The sequence below is a fragment of the Ctenopharyngodon idella genome, chromosome 23, assembly GCF_019924925.1.
Source record: "Ctenopharyngodon idella isolate HZGC_01 chromosome 23, HZGC01, whole genome shotgun sequence".
NCBI classification, from domain to species: domain Eukaryota; kingdom Metazoa; phylum Chordata; class Actinopteri; order Cypriniformes; family Xenocyprididae; genus Ctenopharyngodon; species Ctenopharyngodon idella.
Window position 1 is genome coordinate 7563235 of NC_067242.1, and position 16976 is coordinate 7580210.

General features: G+C 38.1%; 1 protein-coding gene across 3 annotated transcripts; it reads left to right on the forward strand.

Moving 5' to 3' along the window:
• Positions 1–3743: 3743 nt before the first annotated feature.
• On the forward strand, positions 3744–11455 carry lrrc4bb (leucine rich repeat containing 4Bb). 3 transcript variants are annotated; one of them, XM_051882160.1, is made up of 5 exons: positions 3744–4149; positions 4253–4323; positions 6487–6610; positions 6772–7042; positions 7794–11455. In XM_051882160.1, the coding sequence occupies exons 4-5, from the start codon at positions 6800–6802 to the stop codon at positions 9723–9725; spliced, it is 2175 nt and encodes a 724-aa protein (XP_051738120.1). In that variant the 5' UTR covers positions 3744–4149; positions 4253–4323; positions 6487–6610; positions 6772–6799; the 3' UTR covers positions 9726–11455. The 3 variants fall into 3 exon arrangements, with proteins under 3 accessions (XP_051738120.1, XP_051738119.1, XP_051738118.1); XM_051882159.1 differs by having other exon boundaries at positions 3745–4149; positions 6487–6626; XM_051882158.1 differs by having other exon boundaries at positions 3746–4149; positions 6487–6617.
• The last annotated feature ends 5521 nt before the right edge of the window (positions 11456–16976 follow it).

Consider the following 16976-nt stretch of genomic DNA (forward strand, 5'->3'; position numbering starts at 1 on the left):
TGCATAGCTAAGCATCAGCGTAAAAGTACACTCAAAATGCTGGGTTAAAAACAACCCAAGTTGGGTTGAAAATGGACAGTGATTGGGTTGTTTTAACCCAGCGGTTGGGTTAAATGTTTACCCATGTGCTGGGCAGTTTTATTTAACCCTGCTATTGTTTAAAAATGACTATATGGCTGGCTTAAAATTAACCCAAAATAGGTTGGAAATTAAAAATCAGACACATAAGGCAACAATAATAATCAAAAGGTGAACATTTATTAATGAGCAATTTAATAAATGTTTATAGTTTAATTTTCATTCATTAAACTTAATAAATGTTCATTTCCCACATATTTTGGGTTCATTTTAAGCAAGCAATACAGTCATTTTTAAACAATAGTTGAGTTAAATAAAACTACCCAGCAGGTTGGACAAACATTTAACGCAACCGCTGGGTTTGTCCATTTTCAACCCAACTTGGGTTGTTTTTAACCCTGCATTTATCAGAGTGTATGTTTTGGGCCCGCCTGTGAATTCATCTGATGCATTTTGCACACAAAAATGGCGAGAACTGCTTTCCTGGTTATATTTTAAAAATAAGTTGAACATATATTGTGCTCTTAAAAATAAAGGTTCATTATTGCCATCGATGGTTCCACAAAGATTGCACAAAATGTTCTTTATAGTGAAAAGAAGTTCTTCAGATTATTATAATGTTCATTATACTAGGAAAAATTTTTCTTTTATGAAGAGATTCACTGAAAGGTTCTTTGGGGAACATCTTCTATGGCATCACTTCGAAAACCTGCTTTTGGAATATTTATTTTAAAGAGTGCAAGTGTTTAATGTGGCATGTTTAGAAATACATTTTGTATATACATGTCCTATATAAATATATAGGACAAAAAAAAAAAAAATGTTTTTATGACTGTCCACAGGCAGGATCTTCATGGACCAAACCATGAAGCTGAAACTACGCTGTAAAAAAAAATGTTGGTTTAACTTCAAAAACATTAAAATTGAGTTCATTAAAATTAAAAATTGGAGTTAAAGGATTAGTCCACTTTCAAATAAAAATGTCCTGATAATTCACTCACCCCCATGTCATCCAAGATGTCCATGTCCTTCTTTCTTCAGTCGAAAAGAAATTAAGGTTTTTGATGAAAACATTCCAGGATTTTTCTCCATATAGTATACTTTAATAGACCCCAAACAGTTGAAGGTCAAAATTACAGTTTCAGTGCAGCTTCAAATGGCTCTACACAATCCCAGACGAGGAATAAGGGTCTTATCTAGCAAAACAATCGGCCATTTTCTAAAAACAAATAAAAAATTATATACGTTTTAACCATAGACGCTCGTCTTGAACTAGCTCTCTTCTTCTTCTTCTCTATTAGAATTCCAGCAGCATCTACACTGCCGGAATTCTAATAGAGAAGAAGAAGAAGAGAGCTAGTTCAAGATGAGCGTCTATGGTTAAAACATATATAATTTTTTATTTGTTTTTAGAAAATGACCGATAAGACCCTTATTCCTCGTCTGGTATCATTTAAAGCCCTTTGAAGCTGCACTAAAAACTCTAATTTTGACCTTCAGCCGTTTGGGGCCAATTGAAGTCCACTATAAGGAGAAAAATCCTGGAATGTTTTCATCAAAAACCTTCAATTTCTTTTCGACTGAAGATAGAAGGATATGGACATCTTGGATGACATGGGGGTGAGTAAATTATCAGAAAATTTTTATTTGAAAGTGGACTAATCCTTTAATACAATGAAGGCGATTGGTTTAATCAACAGAAACTCAAAATATTATATTATCTGAACCACGTTAATTATCTAAGTTGATTTGAGAAAAGAAAAAATGCTGTGATAACAAATCATGGAAATAATTTTTTACAATGTGGAAGAACTTAAATGTCTTATTGCTTCATGATTGTCATCTCTGGAAAACATTTAGTGTGAGTTATCTGTTACATACACAGATATCAACCCTCAACAATGGTGACAGTTAACAAATATACCAAATATACATTTAGTTTATATATATATATATATATATATACCTCAAGTTACAATACAAACATCATTCAGATAAGAGCTTTTCAAATGGTGGATCGAGGTGCCGAGTGTGACCTGATTGATTTTGTGGACAAAATTAATTTGAATTTTCATGCCAAAACTATAATTCACAAGAAAGACAAAAGCCATTTTGTGAACAAAATATTAATTCTGTGAATGTGATATTTATTTCGCCAACAATCATGAAACTAATTTTGTCCATTAAATAGCCAGGTCACACTTGGCACCCCATTAATAGATTGCATGGCTGTTCTAACAAACAGTAGCGTCATGGGTTCGACTCCCAGGGAATGTGTGAAAAATCCCTCAAAATGCAATGTAAGTGGCTTTGGATAAAAGCATCTGCCAAATGCATAAATGTAAAGTGAAATGTAATGTTCTGATAGTGTCGCGGACATGAATGTAAAAACGATTCTAACTACGAAAGTAAATAGGGGGTATGCTTTTTGCCAATGAGATGACGGGGGAAAAGCATACCCCCTGTTTACTTTCGTAGTTAGAACTGTTTTTACATTCATGTCCGCGACACTATGGTTATGTTACATTTTACACTAAAATATGCTGGGTTAAAAACAACCCTAGTTAGGTTGAATATGGACAACCCCAGCAATTGGGTTGTTTTAGCCCAGCGATTGGGTTAAATGTTTGCCCAACCTGCTGGGTAGTTTTATTTAACTCAACTATTGTTTAAAAATGACTGTATTGCTTGCTTAAAATGAAGCCAAAATATGTTGGAAATGAACATTTATTAATGTTTATTATAAACATTACATTTATGTTAAATTGCTTATTAATAAATGTTCACCTTTTGAACATTATTGTTGCCTCTAGTAATTATGTATCTGATTTTTAATTTCCAACATATTTTCGGTTCATTTTAAGCCAGACATATAGTCATTTTTAAACAATAGTTGAGTTAAATAAAACTGCCCAGCACGCTGGGCAAACATTTAACCCAACCGCTGGGTTAAAACAACCCTGTCGCTGGGTTTGTCTATTTTCAACCCAACTTGGGTTGTTTTTAACCCAGCATTTTTTTTATTTTTTTTTGTACTTTACATTTATGCAATCAACCTAAACTCACCCCTATATAATCAGTAAATATAAACCAGTAAACGTGCATAAGAAGAGAAAACACTTGTCGTGTATCCAATCCAACTCTATATTGGTGAAGATTTATCTGTCATTTGGTAGAAGCGAGTCACGTTTGATGTCAAGATTTGTGACACCTTCATCCTCAGAAAGCATCAACAAAACTACTCAAGGAACAAGACAATATGACCCAGATGACATTAAATAGAAGTTCACTAGCTGTGAGCATAAACCAACAAAATCCAAAAAACAATATTGTCAGTTTTCCTATCATGTTACTAATTTTGCATATTTTTGGGCTTATGCAGTTCAAGGTAATACTAACACATTTCAATGTTTTATTTCCTTTTGCAAGAGAGATTTTATGTATTTGAACTGAAGCAAAGGCAGCTCAGAACCACAGCTTTAGACAAAACAGCTTTGCCATTTTAAATATCTATTTTAAGCAGTAGATGTATATAATTACAATCTCAGAGCTGAAATGACCTGACATTCATCCTACACATTCGTCCCTGCATATTAAACAGTGGATGGATGCATGAATGCATAGAATGATGTGTGCATGCATGGATGTATGGAAACAGGCTACAGCAGGTGTGTTTTGTGCATGTCTCAGTGGTCCGTTCTTCAGTTGGTCGCTGTATTCAGGACCGTCGCTACGGACTTTACGTAAGATGTTGCGCTGGGTGCAGCATCCGTCCCTCTGTACGGCCACGACGCGCACGAGCTGCCTGCATACACTTACAAAAATGCGCCAGTAGGTTTGTACGCCTCATACCCCGGATAATCAAATTACATTCGATTTTTACACTTTACAGCGAGCGATTGCGTCGTTTTTTTTTCTTCAGCGGTGGTATGATCTGTTAACTATATATTCACCGTTATTCACCGTGTCCGCGCGCACTGGCGCGCTCCGGATCTGTGAGAGACACCGAATCAACGGGGGGAAAATCATTAGAAGAAGATTCGTCGAGTCGGCGCGAGGAGAAAGGAAAAGGTACAACATGCATTTGATCAGATGAATGATCTCGAATAACTGATCTGTAGGTTTGGGTATGATTCATGCTGTGGGATTGACGGGAACTGATTTGATTTAATAGGTTTCCTCATGGTTACCATGATTCTTTAGACGAGGATCCGGAGGATGTGATGGATGTATGAGAGGAGAACGGTAAGATCTTTCATTCAGCATTCGTTTTTTAAATTTATTTATTTATTTAGCTATTCAGTTTATTTATTTAAATATTTATTTATAGGACTGAATGTGACCATTGGAGTTGTGATGATTTCGCCGTTGGCGATGTAAATGATGGCTTGGCTTGATTTGCATTTTTCTTTCTCATTATCCGTGAATTACACAGACACCCGTGTGCCATTTTGTTGCGCGTCTTCGAGCGAGCGAGGGAGCGCGCGGGCGCGCGCGCGTGTGTGTCGGGGCCTCACTTGTGTATTTCACGCGCGTACGGCGGTCTCCGTTAAGACGCCGCAGTCACTAACGCATTCAGATGCACCGATTTTCTCTCACATAAGAGCATCAGACCCACTGCAGTCTCTGTCATGATGCAGATCACTGCATCTGATGTCTTATGAAGGTTAATTAATGATCAATATAATGGCTTATGAAATAGATGTTTAATTTATGTATTCGACTCGTTTTTTGGCCTGTGGCTGGTTTTAACGAAGCCGTAGTGCAAACAGAGCGCCGCCACCCAACCGGATTCCGACATCCAGCATCTGCAAATCAATTTAGCGTTGTCATGGTTACAGTGAAGCTGCACCACCGCACCTGTGACACACACACACACACACACACACACACGCACGCACGCACAGAAGAGATGCGCCTGCGTGTGATGGACAAAGATGTTAGAGGCATATTAGAACAAAATGTTATATTGTATTTCGCATTTTGTAAGAGTCTTTGGATGAATTTAAAGTGTTATTCCTGATGTAAGACAATGAGTGTGTTTATATGCACAATCTTACTCTTTTTTTTTATTTAAAAATTCACAAACATGTTCTGTTATCAGTTATCAGACTTTCGAAACACCCCCGATTGCCATTAGTTTCTAATTTTGCTCTACATGTAAATACCCTCACCGGTGCTTTGGCGCTTACTCAATGTGCGCATGTGTTCTGCGCATGTCTGATGTCAAATTGGATAAAAACTTGATCATTTCAAATCTCACGCAAACATGTTTTTCTTGTGCCTTGGGTTTGTACTGGATGATTTTTGATAGTTTTTAATAAATGCATGATCTTACACTGATTATGTCTCTAATAAATGTGTAAGTTCATGTAAGCACCTTAAAATGTTGTGTTTTATTGGGTAAATGTCACAGTTTAAAGTGATTATTTTTGTTGCCCATATTAACCCAATTTTGCTTTGCATTTAAAAGCTTTTACTGGTGTTTCAAAAATTGTCTGTCAGTAATTTCAAATATCATGTAAACTTGCTGGTGTCAATGACTTTCAACACTCCATCTTACATCTTAAAGCTAAATTAATACTGTTTTTGAACTTTTTTTTAGAATTGAATAAAAAAGTGAGAAGAATTTGTTTAAATATAAGCAGACATTCTTGCATATTTTCAGTGTTTTTTCACCATTCTGCTGCCTAAATGTTTAGTTGTAAAGCTGTCTATACAGACATATACAAACACGCTGCTATTGCATTACTGTCATCCAACATTCGTCATGGGTCATTTAATATCAGCATTATTCTCTATTTATTCATTGTAAACATCAGTGTTCAGACATGAGTTGTTTACCTCTTCAGTTGTAGAGCTCGTATGCACACACACATTTCTTTGTACAGTGATGTCTGTGTTTTCATTTACATAAGTAATCATGTGAATATTGTATTATTGTACTTGTTTCTCTTTATTCTATTTATGTTTACAGAACCACACGTCTATGCACATTTAAAAAAGAATACTAATTTGCAAATATAATTTTAGAGCTAGACATCGTTCTGACCGGACAACCTGTTGCGTTCGACCAGTCAAATTAAATTTTAAACCTCAAAATTTTTCAGTCAAGGCCACACCATCCAAGTCTGGAAGGTTGAAAAAGAAAGACTTTGTGTTATTGGCTACAGTTGTGGCAGCTCAATATTTAAAAATATTGAAAGAATAATTGGAAAATAATTGAAATTACAATTCTGCTTTGGCTGGTCTAGAGGTCAAAGCATTTAGTTGCACAGGTCACAGTTTTTATTTGCTGATGTACTGACCCTCACACCCTTAGCTATATGAAATACGATAAGCTGTACATATATGCAGTTTTTGACCTTGTCCTCTCTCTCGTTCCCCGTCCCGTGTTTTTTCTTCCAGTAAGCAAGGCCAGTGCTGACTGTGATGATTGTGATGGCAAGCAAAAGACTCCCGTAGCAGCATCCAGTGCTGTTGACAACTGTGTGGATTACACTTTGATGCCACAAGATACCTGATTCCACAAGTTAATCGTAAAAAAAGTTAATTCTCCTTCTTGTTTTGTGGATGTTGTTATTCGAAATACACTTCCATATTTATTATTTTTTATTATTTTTCATCAAATGAACGTTTAAGAAGTTTTGAGGGTTTTTGGTGCTCACTTTTTGCCTTTTTTTTTTTTTTTAGGAAAGGGGCAGGACATGATTCAGTTGCCATGCAGGCTGCTATCGTAACAGGCCTTTTCAGCCCCTCCCCCCTTATCTGGTTGGTCCAACTGTTGTTGTGGCCACACCTCCTTGGACCTAGATTGGCTGAAGCCAGTCCTGCCTGTCCTGCTCCTTGTAGCTGTTCCAATCAAGCCAGTCGAGTGATCTGTACCAGAAAAGGCTTAAATGAAGTTCCACAGAGTATCTCCTCCAATACACGATACCTCAACCTCCAGGAGAACTCCATACAGGTAACCTCCTTGATACCCTAAATGTACGTTTTCACCATGAGATCTGCATGCCGAAATGAAAACAACCATGCTATATCGGACCTCACCAGCACTTAATTGTTAGAAAAGGGAGAAATGGTCAAGATTCTAATCAAATAAGAATCAATGATAGGGTCAGTTTATTTCAGGTGTCCCAAAAAACACTTGTTGCTCAGAAGTTACTGCAGAACATTAACACTTTCATTGATGTGCTGCTCCTAAAACTTATCTATCAAGCAAAATCAACCAGTGGGGATTGTGCAAGTACCCAAATATCGAAGATATTCATTGAACTGAATGTAATTAAAGCCATATTGCTGATTCCATTCAAAATGAAACACAAATAACATGCACAGGCACATGAATTTTTGGAGAAATTGATGGATTTCTTGCTGAGCCTTAGTGCTAAAGATACTTGGTTAGAATTTGTTTACAAGCTCTGTTAGTTAGACCTTCCAATGCTACAACCGGCAGGCATTGGAAATCAGTCATCTCCAGTCACAGAGTGACAGATGGTCACGCATACGCACATACTGAAATAGAACAAAATAATAAAGATCCCACTTTCGTGGGTATGCATACTAACACAAATGCATACGTTGATCTGTCACTCAAACTTCTGCAGAACAGGCTAAACTTTAACAACATAGATTCAGAAGATGCAGTAACCCAGTTCCCAATATTTCGGCTGTTATAACTAACTATATTCTTGTCCTCTGTTCTTATTTTGCAGGTGATCAGGTCAGACACCTTCAAGCACCTAAATCATCTGGAAATTTTACAGTTGTCTAAGAACCAGATTCGTCAGATAGAAGTGGGAGCGTTCAATGGCCTTCCCAATCTTATCACTCTGGAGCTTTTTGACAACAGACTCCCACTGGTACCATCACAGGCATTTGAGTACCTGAGTAAGCTGCGTGAACTCTGGCTAAGGAACAACCCCATAGAGACACTCCCAGCGTACGCCTTCCACCGCGTGCCGTCACTGCGGCGGTTAGACCTCGGCGAGTTGCGCAAACTCAGTTTCATCTCGGAGGCCGCATTCGAAGGGCTGCTGAACCTTCGTTTCCTGAATCTGGGCATGTGCGGGCTTAAGGATGTACCCAACTTGACGCCTCTCGTGCGACTAGAGGAACTGGAGCTGTCAGGAAACCAGCTGGGCGTGGTGCGTCCTGGATCGTTCCAAGGCCTGGTGTCTCTACACAAACTGTGGCTCATGCACTCTCGGATCTCTGTCATTGAGAGGAATGCCTTTGATGACCTCAAGAACCTGGAGGAGCTCAATCTGTCCCATAACTCTCTGCATTCATTGCCCCATGATCTCTTCACTCCACTGCAGCAGTTAGAGCGTGTCCATCTGAACCACAATCCTTGGGTTTGCAACTGTGACGTTCTGTGGTTGAGCTGGTGGCTTAAAGAAACCGTTCCTGATAACTCCACTTGTTGTGCACGTTGCCATGCCCCACCAGGTACTAAGGGCAGGTACATTGGTGACCTTGACCAGAGAGACTTCACCTGCTACGCGCCTGTGATTGTGGAGCCACCAACGGACCTGAACGTGACAGAGGGAATGGCAGCGGAGCTGAAATGCCGCACCGGGACATCCATGACTTCTGTTAATTGGTTGACCCCCAATGGGACCTTGATGACACATGGAGCGTACAAGGTCCGGATCTCTGTCCTGCATGATGGAACCTTGAATTTCACCAACGTGACCATGCAAGACACTGGACCATACACCTGTATGGTCACCAACTCTGCTGGCAACACCACAGCAACTGCTGTGTTGAACGTCTCTGCACCCGACCCAGGCAATGGATACAGCTACTTCACAACTGTTACTGTCGAAACTGTAGAGACGGGGCAAGATGGACACGATTCAGCTCGGCAGTTCGTCAACGAGACGTTTATTAGCTTTCCAGGACCGACGGCTGCATCTGCACCAGCAGGTCCCACTGGTTCGATGCTGTCCTCCTTGTCACCACGAGCTACGCGTGCACCCGATCGCCCGTTCACGGTCTCCATCACGGACGTCGCCAACCTGTCGGGTCTTGAGGACGTAATGAAGACGACCAAGATTATCATCGGCTGCTTTGTGGCCATCACCTTCATGGCGGCCGTGATGCTGGTCGTCTTCTACAAGCTTCGCAAGCAGCACCAACTGCACAAACACCACGGCCCGGCACGTGCCATTGAGATCATCAATGTGGAAGATGAGATTGGATCTGCGGGAGGAGCTAGTGGCATCACAGGAGGGGGCACTGTCCACACCGGAGCAGGATCTGGTGGAGGAAGCGGGCAGAGTCCAAGGATTCATGACCCTGAGATCATGACCCTGCCAAGCGTTGGGCAAGCGGATCACCTGAACCACTACTACAAAGCGCACCACTATAACAACAACGTGCTAAGCTTAAACATGGCCACTGGAATGCTCAACAACAAACCCAATCCTTCCTCCCAAAACCAGGCTTCGACCATGAAAATAGGGACTTCCGGTGACCCCTCCAACCCTGGCTCGACCTCACCTCCCCTGCCAATTCCCATCCCAATGTCGATGACTTTCCACGGAACTCTGAAAGGCCTTAGTCACGTTCCCAATGTGCAGACTGAGCCACTGTTGCTATCGAATGGCTCCAAGGAGAGCGTTCAGGAGACCCAGATCTGATTACTTACATACACGTGCACATGCAGGAAGGGAAGTAGACTGGTTTTTACACCAGTGCGACTGTCAAGTCTTTGACATTATGGAACTCCATCCCTTTCCGACAGATTCTATGGAATATTCCGTTCAGTGAACAGAGACAGGCTTTTACTGGACATGGCGCTATTGAGTACACATGTGCCAAAGCAAGCGTCTTTTTTGCAGTTCTTTTTGAGTTGTGTCCGCGTATAAAAAATATAGTCTATATTAAAGTAGTGTAATTACTTAAGTGTTGGTTTGCCACAGTCCAGCGACACCGAGTACACACACCGATGTACAGCAGCTAACAGACCTGTATAAAAGCATACACACATTTACACTTCCCGGAGGTTGACATCATTATTCATCGTACTCACCTCGGTAGGTAGTGTACCTGTGTGTGTGTGTGTGTGTGTGTGTATGTGTGTGTGTGTGTAAGGGACAGTATTAACTGAGACTAATTCAGAAATAAAGACTTAAACTGCTGTGATCCAGAACTCTGCTTCATGATGACATTCTGAATCTAGCACAAGTGAGGATCAGTTCATAAGCTCAGAAATCTGAACTCTAAAAGACACCAGTTTCAGGGTGACATACGTCATACCTAGAGGAGAGGGCAGAGAGAAGAAGCCTTTCCATGTGAACAATAAGAGTACTTGGCTGCTGTCCTCAGCAAAGGTACCATAGTACCTCCCATCAAGCCGCCATAGTGCAAACTCTCTGTGCATTTCTACGTTTGAAGAGATCTTGAGTGTCATATGTTTGTCTTTTCGCCTGTCAGCGCTGAAATGAAGAGTAACAGCAGTGTGTAAGGGCTATTTCACTGGCATTGGTTGTTTTTGATGTGCGCAGAACGTATCTGGACTTAAGGCCGACATGAAACGCCATTTGCAACCCATTTAACTTCTGTAGTGTTTCATGGATGCAGGGCGGGACTTGACTTTATTCATCAGGAATTGATTGGATCGTGAAAAGTGGGTGTACCAGAATGGAGCCAGGAGGGATGGAAAGTCGTTTCAGAGGCGGAGCAGGTTACATTTTGATAAAAGATTCTGAAGATTTTTTTTTTTTTTTTTTGACTTGGCATAACGTGCACAGTTGAATCGTGCACAATAAGGCCAGGAATGTGTGTTAGGAAAGTAAATAGTGTCCATTTTGAGTTCACGTTGACTTTAAAACAAGCTGTATTAAAGCTTTGAAATATACTGGGATACGCAGCACAGAAGAATTTCACCGACTTGAAAATTTTAGATTTTTAACAGAGAGAGAATGAAAGACATTGTGAAAATGTCCAGATTTTTCTGATGAAAGATTTTGCAATATGACATGTAATCTAATGTAAAGATTTTCAAGTATACTGTTTATAGACCAAATCAGTGGGTTTGGGTTCAAGGGGCTGGTTAAGCGTCAGGGTTCAGGGAATGGGAAAACTGCTCTTGGGCCACTTCAGATTAAACGTTAGCCATCCAGTTGGCGAAACTTGTATGCCTCACTTTCAGAGAGTATTTTCTTTGAAGGGATTTGACCAGTCCTTCGTGGGAGCCATACGACAACTGCTGACTACATGAAGCGATCTATTGATCAAGTTCCTCATTCTTGAATGGCTTTGAAGTTGTATAATAACAATGTGCAATGTGCCATTAACTGGAGTAGAGTACACATGCGTGTATTATTGTAATTGCTGCATTAAACTTTATTCGGTTTTTAATTTCCAATTCATCATCTTTTTATCAAATTGTTGTTGTTAAAACTGATTCATCCTTTTTGCAAATGCTGGGAACTTTTATTAATCAAGCTGGACTTAATTTGACAAATTGGGCAATTGTTTTCTCCACTGAATCTAGTTCGACATATTTAATTTTTGTTGAAGTGCTATACATAGCTCAGCAACCTGAGGACATTATATCCCTCGATATTAACCCACCGGTCTCTCAAATGTCTCCCTGCTATTCTTCATAATGGAATTATAGGACAAACTCTATTTTTTTTTCTGTTTCTTTTATTGCTTTCCATATTTCTCCCTACAGTATGAAAGCTGATTGTGTTTGAATATCCAGTGGGGTTGCTTAGCAACAACATCATTGCCAGGAAATGCTCTTAAAAGCTTATTGTAGCACCTGACCCTCGTCGGCTGATGCAGAACATAGGTAGATCAGAATTACGTCAGTATCACATAAGTAAAAGGTTAGTTAATGTGAGGAACGTGTGGGCTCTGCCTCGCTGTGTGTCCTTGACACCAAAAAAAACAAACAAAAATCTGCCAGATGAAATTGAAACGTGCACATTGAGCTCGGAAAGATATAAGAGGATCTCATACACGTGCAGTTTGAGGCCGGCGTGTTTGCGTTTATCACGGATCCAACATTTGTATATCAGATTTAAACTTTTTTAGCCTATTGAAAGATTCCAAGCGCAACATAAACAGCCAGTTTCACAATTGAACCTTTAGCCATACTGGGTGAGAAAGATTCTAATTCTAGGAAGCATTTTTGGTCATAAAATTGAGTGCAAGATGAGTCATCAAGTCATAGTCTGTACATTTTAAATGCATATGATCATTTTGGAGATTTTTTAGGAGTACACCAGCATATAGCGAACATACATCAACTAAAAGTGTCTTTGCTCAAGTCAAGAGTCACAGACAGGCGTTACAGCCAGCAAACCTCACCTTTAACCTTTCCATACCTCTATTTTATCACACAAACTTGTGAAATGCAAAACGGCTAAACCCTCACCTGCCCCAGACCAGTGTGTCAGAGTTCAGATGTGTGTGTTGTCCTGTAGCAGGTTGTTCTTCTCCTCTATGCATCCTCTCTGCGGCCAGCAAAATCACATTACCCTTACGGCTACTGAGAGACAATTCATCTATAAACCTTTCCCCATTTCAGAAAGCTGCTCTAAGCTGATTTGACTGGCTGTGAGATGAAGACACTGAGGCTGAGACCCATGTTGCAGTGTATTTTAAGACAAGGCACGGAAGCTGTTTCTGAATCAGCACAGAAAGATTGTATTATGAAGCAGTTTCATCACTGTAGACTCTTGATGTGGTGGGTCTTTCTCTCTCTCCGTCTCTCACGTTCTCACACTGACCATGTGTTCATATAATGCCATGTATATAACCTAAAGATGTAAATATTCTCTATTTTTTGACTTACCATTAGCAGAACATGCGTTCTTCAGGATTTGAAACAGAATGAAGCTTTTTGGAAACTATCTGCATTTCTCTCTCCTATTTATGGGTGAATCTCATGAAAACAGGTCATATTTCACCACAGTATCAAATGAGCAAAATTAGATGGTGCTTACAGAAAAATTACGCTGTTTTTTGCTTTGTGACATTTCTAAACTCATTTTATCTCAAATTATTACTGCTGTAACATCTGGATATTTTGTTTGTTAATTCCTAATTTCCTCTGTGTTCTCATTAATGTAATACATAAAAATTTTTAAAAAAATTAAAAATATAAATTACTACAACCTTTTTAGCAATGTTGAGATTTGTTTTCTGAGAAATTGTTGCAGAATTGATTTTTTTTTTTTTTTGTTATGAAAATGTCACATTGCAAAAAACTAATAATGAGTTTTATTTTTACTAATATTAAACAAGTTTTTGGGGTGAAATTTGACCCGAAACCAGTTCTTAGCAGGTTTTGTGAGATTCACTCATATATTTCTCTCTTATTCTGTCTTTAGAACAACACACTCCTCAAGAAAAAAGAAAAAAAAAAACTTAAAATTAATCTTTTTTGCATTTAAAAAAAATACAATTCCGCTGATATCGGCTGTGTTCCATTTAGCTCTGTTCTTCATCTGTTTACCTATTTATTTGTACTGAGTATTTTTAGTTCATTTGGTTTCTTCTCTATGTTGATGCTGTGTGGTTCGGCTGTGGAGAGCTATAGTTGATTGGCCATCAGTTCCGGGTCAAAGGTTGTGGCAAATGCTTAACTGTGCGTGTGAGCCTCTGCACTATGCCATCCGCTACACAGACGCTCTTTACCAATAAAACATGGACATTTTGGCTTTAGATCTCTGACTGTGTGTCTTTATGCTCAACTTTGATTAAAGGTGCTGTAAACAATCCATAAACAGAGACATTTTTGAAAGTGTTGCCTACAGCAAAAGAAAGGGGAGTGGCTTGTGCTTCTTTTTTTTTTTAGCCAATCAGCAATGCTGTCTGGATGTGACTCATGTCTTTGGAGGGCGGGGTTTTGGAGAGAGGGCGTGGTCTGATTCAACAGCAGTCTGGTGTACGTTAGAGACATGGTCAGATTGCTTACAGCACTAGTTCTTTCTTTAATTATTTCTTTCTAGATGATTAAATCAGTGGTTCTCAACTGGTTTTTATTCAAGACCCAACACAGGACAATTATGTATCATACAAAAATGTGGTTAAAACCAAAATCTGAAATGTATTAATATTTCCATGAAATGCACAGGCCTAATAATATTGGAAAAATTGTTAAGCACAGGCTGAATAACAAAATTGACTTTATTATGTCTTTATTGTGTCTGGCTTCTCTTGAATTTCAACAGTTTCATGCTTTGGCCAGCACAAAACACATTGTGTACAAACCATGTTTAACCTCATTGCATTATGCTTATTTTGCTATCCCAACTATGCATGTTTATAGTTAGTTGCATTTTATTATTTGCATTTAACAAATGTTACCTTGACCTTGCGACCCACCAGTTGGGAACCACATCACACACATCGTATGTTACATAAAACATAAAAGATCACAAAAAACACTGCAAAAATGATCCCACTTATTACACGGCTACTAAATAAATCTATATGAACTACTGATAAGTGTAATGTAGCATCATTATACAAGAATATTTGACAGCAGAATGCTGATTGATAAAAAAAAACCAAAAAAAAAAAACCAAGAAATTTAGAATATGACATTTAGAAAGTTTGAAATAATTATGATTATTTTATGCTCACCAACGCTGCATTTATTTGATCGAAAATACAGTAAAAATGTGAAATATTTTTACATTTTAAAATAACCTTTTTTTTTTTATTTGAATATATTTTAACAATTTCTGTAACAATTTATTTCTATCATGCAAAGCTGAATTTTCAGCATCATTACTCCAGTCTTCAGTGTCACATGATCCTTCAGAAATCATTCTAATATGATGATTTGCTGCTCAATTTCTTATTATTATCAGTATTGAAAACTGTTGTGCTGCTTCATATTTTTGTGGAAACTGTGAAACTTTTTGGTTTTCAGGATTCTATAATGAATAAAAAGTTAAAAAAAAACAGCATAGAAATCTTTTGTAACATTATAAATGTCTTTAATGTCCCTTTGATCAATTTAATGCATAATAAATTTGACTGTTTTTCAGAAATGTTTTTTGAGCATCAAATCATCATATTCGAAGAGTCTTCGTAATTATTCCAAACTTTTGACCAGAAAAGCTACTGAATATTCCTGAGAACTGGATCAGTATCCACGTCGCTGCCGTTCGCCCCAGTCTTCCCGCGGCCTCACCTATACGCCACACACTTCCTGCATACACTCCCTGCTCTCGTTGCAGTGTTTCCATAGCAACTGTGAAATGTGGGAAACCCTCTGTCCTTCAGAGAGGAGTGAGGGGGTGCTGGTAATCAAGAGACTGAAAACAGTGATGGAGCATCAGCATATAGTGTTTTCACTCGTGGAAATCATCTGCAGCGATGCCGCTCGCTCGCTGACTGACTGTACGCTTTACTGTATTTCTCCACTGTCGTATTTCCAAGAGACAGATGCTTTTTGACTACGTCTACATCAGTGCAAAATGCATCTCTGATATGCTTTATTCAACCTGAGATGTTTGGGTGACTGCAGTTGAGCAGCTGTCATTGGTTTCTAAAGGTCTGTGCTGGTTAAGGTCACAGGGTTTATGTTGGCTTGTTATATTTGATATATATCGGATAGTTATCGCCAGTTGTTGTTAATCAGATTCAAGTGCCGAGCATCTGTGAGCACTGAACGTCTGCATCAGTAGCGAGGCCTCTGTTTCCATGACAACCACGGGCTGAAAATAGCCCGCTCTCTCTCTCTTTCTAACATGCATGTATTTATTGTCTCTGAAGACATGCCAGTGTTTTTTTTCCCTCCTTTTCCCTGCTGTCTGACTCTCCCCTCCGCTCCCCTCATTGGCTTTCCCCTCCCCTTTGCTTTCCAAAGCTCACCTCTCTGCTCCCCTCCTCTCCTCCGCTGTTCTCCCCTCCATCTCGGCAGATATATAGTGGCTCAGTTGCCATGGAAACCTGTAGAAACTATGGTGACGGGTCTTACAGCATTGCTTCAGCAGCACCAAGTGGCTGAGCACAACTGCATGCAATGATTTATGCAAATTAATACAGTAAATTGCCCAAGTCAAACTAAAATGACAATGTGTTGTTTGCATTATGGTTATTTTTGTTGTCAATATTTGGTTACAATTAATAGTTGATATATATCAATGGTCATATTTATTATATATATATATATATATATATATATATATATATATATATATATATATAATAACAATAACATTAAAAACTGTTTTATATATATATATAAATACATATATAATTTTTGTAATTTTATATAGATATTTTTTTTAATTTCTTGTAATTAGACATATACATATATATAATTATATACACACACAAAAACATTAAAAATTCATCTATTTTTATATATTTTTTATGTATAAATGTTACATCATTTTTGTAATTAATTTTATATAAACAACTTTTTATATTTTTCTGTATTTATACATATAAAAGTCATCTATAATATATATATATATATATATATATATATATATATATACACACACACAATTATATATATATATGTTTTGTACTTAATTTTATATATATATATATATATATATGTATGTATGTATATAATTACAAAAACATTAAAACTGTTATATATATATTTTATTTAAAATGTTTAATTATTTAAATATATATAACTTTGAGATTCAACATTATTTGAAAAACATCCCAATCAACACTGGGTGATAAAATCCTGTTTGCATTTTAACATGTTGTCTTGGCCATCAAAACATGTCAATTTATGTTTTGTAATTTATATATTCAGTGCCATTAATGGCCTTTTTTTAAATTTGGGTAAACTATTTATAACATAAACTGATGAATGGCTCTATAATACTGTGAAAAATATGAACAAGCTTTAAAAATATGTGCATAATATGTACTTGATATGTTTGGGTGTGTGC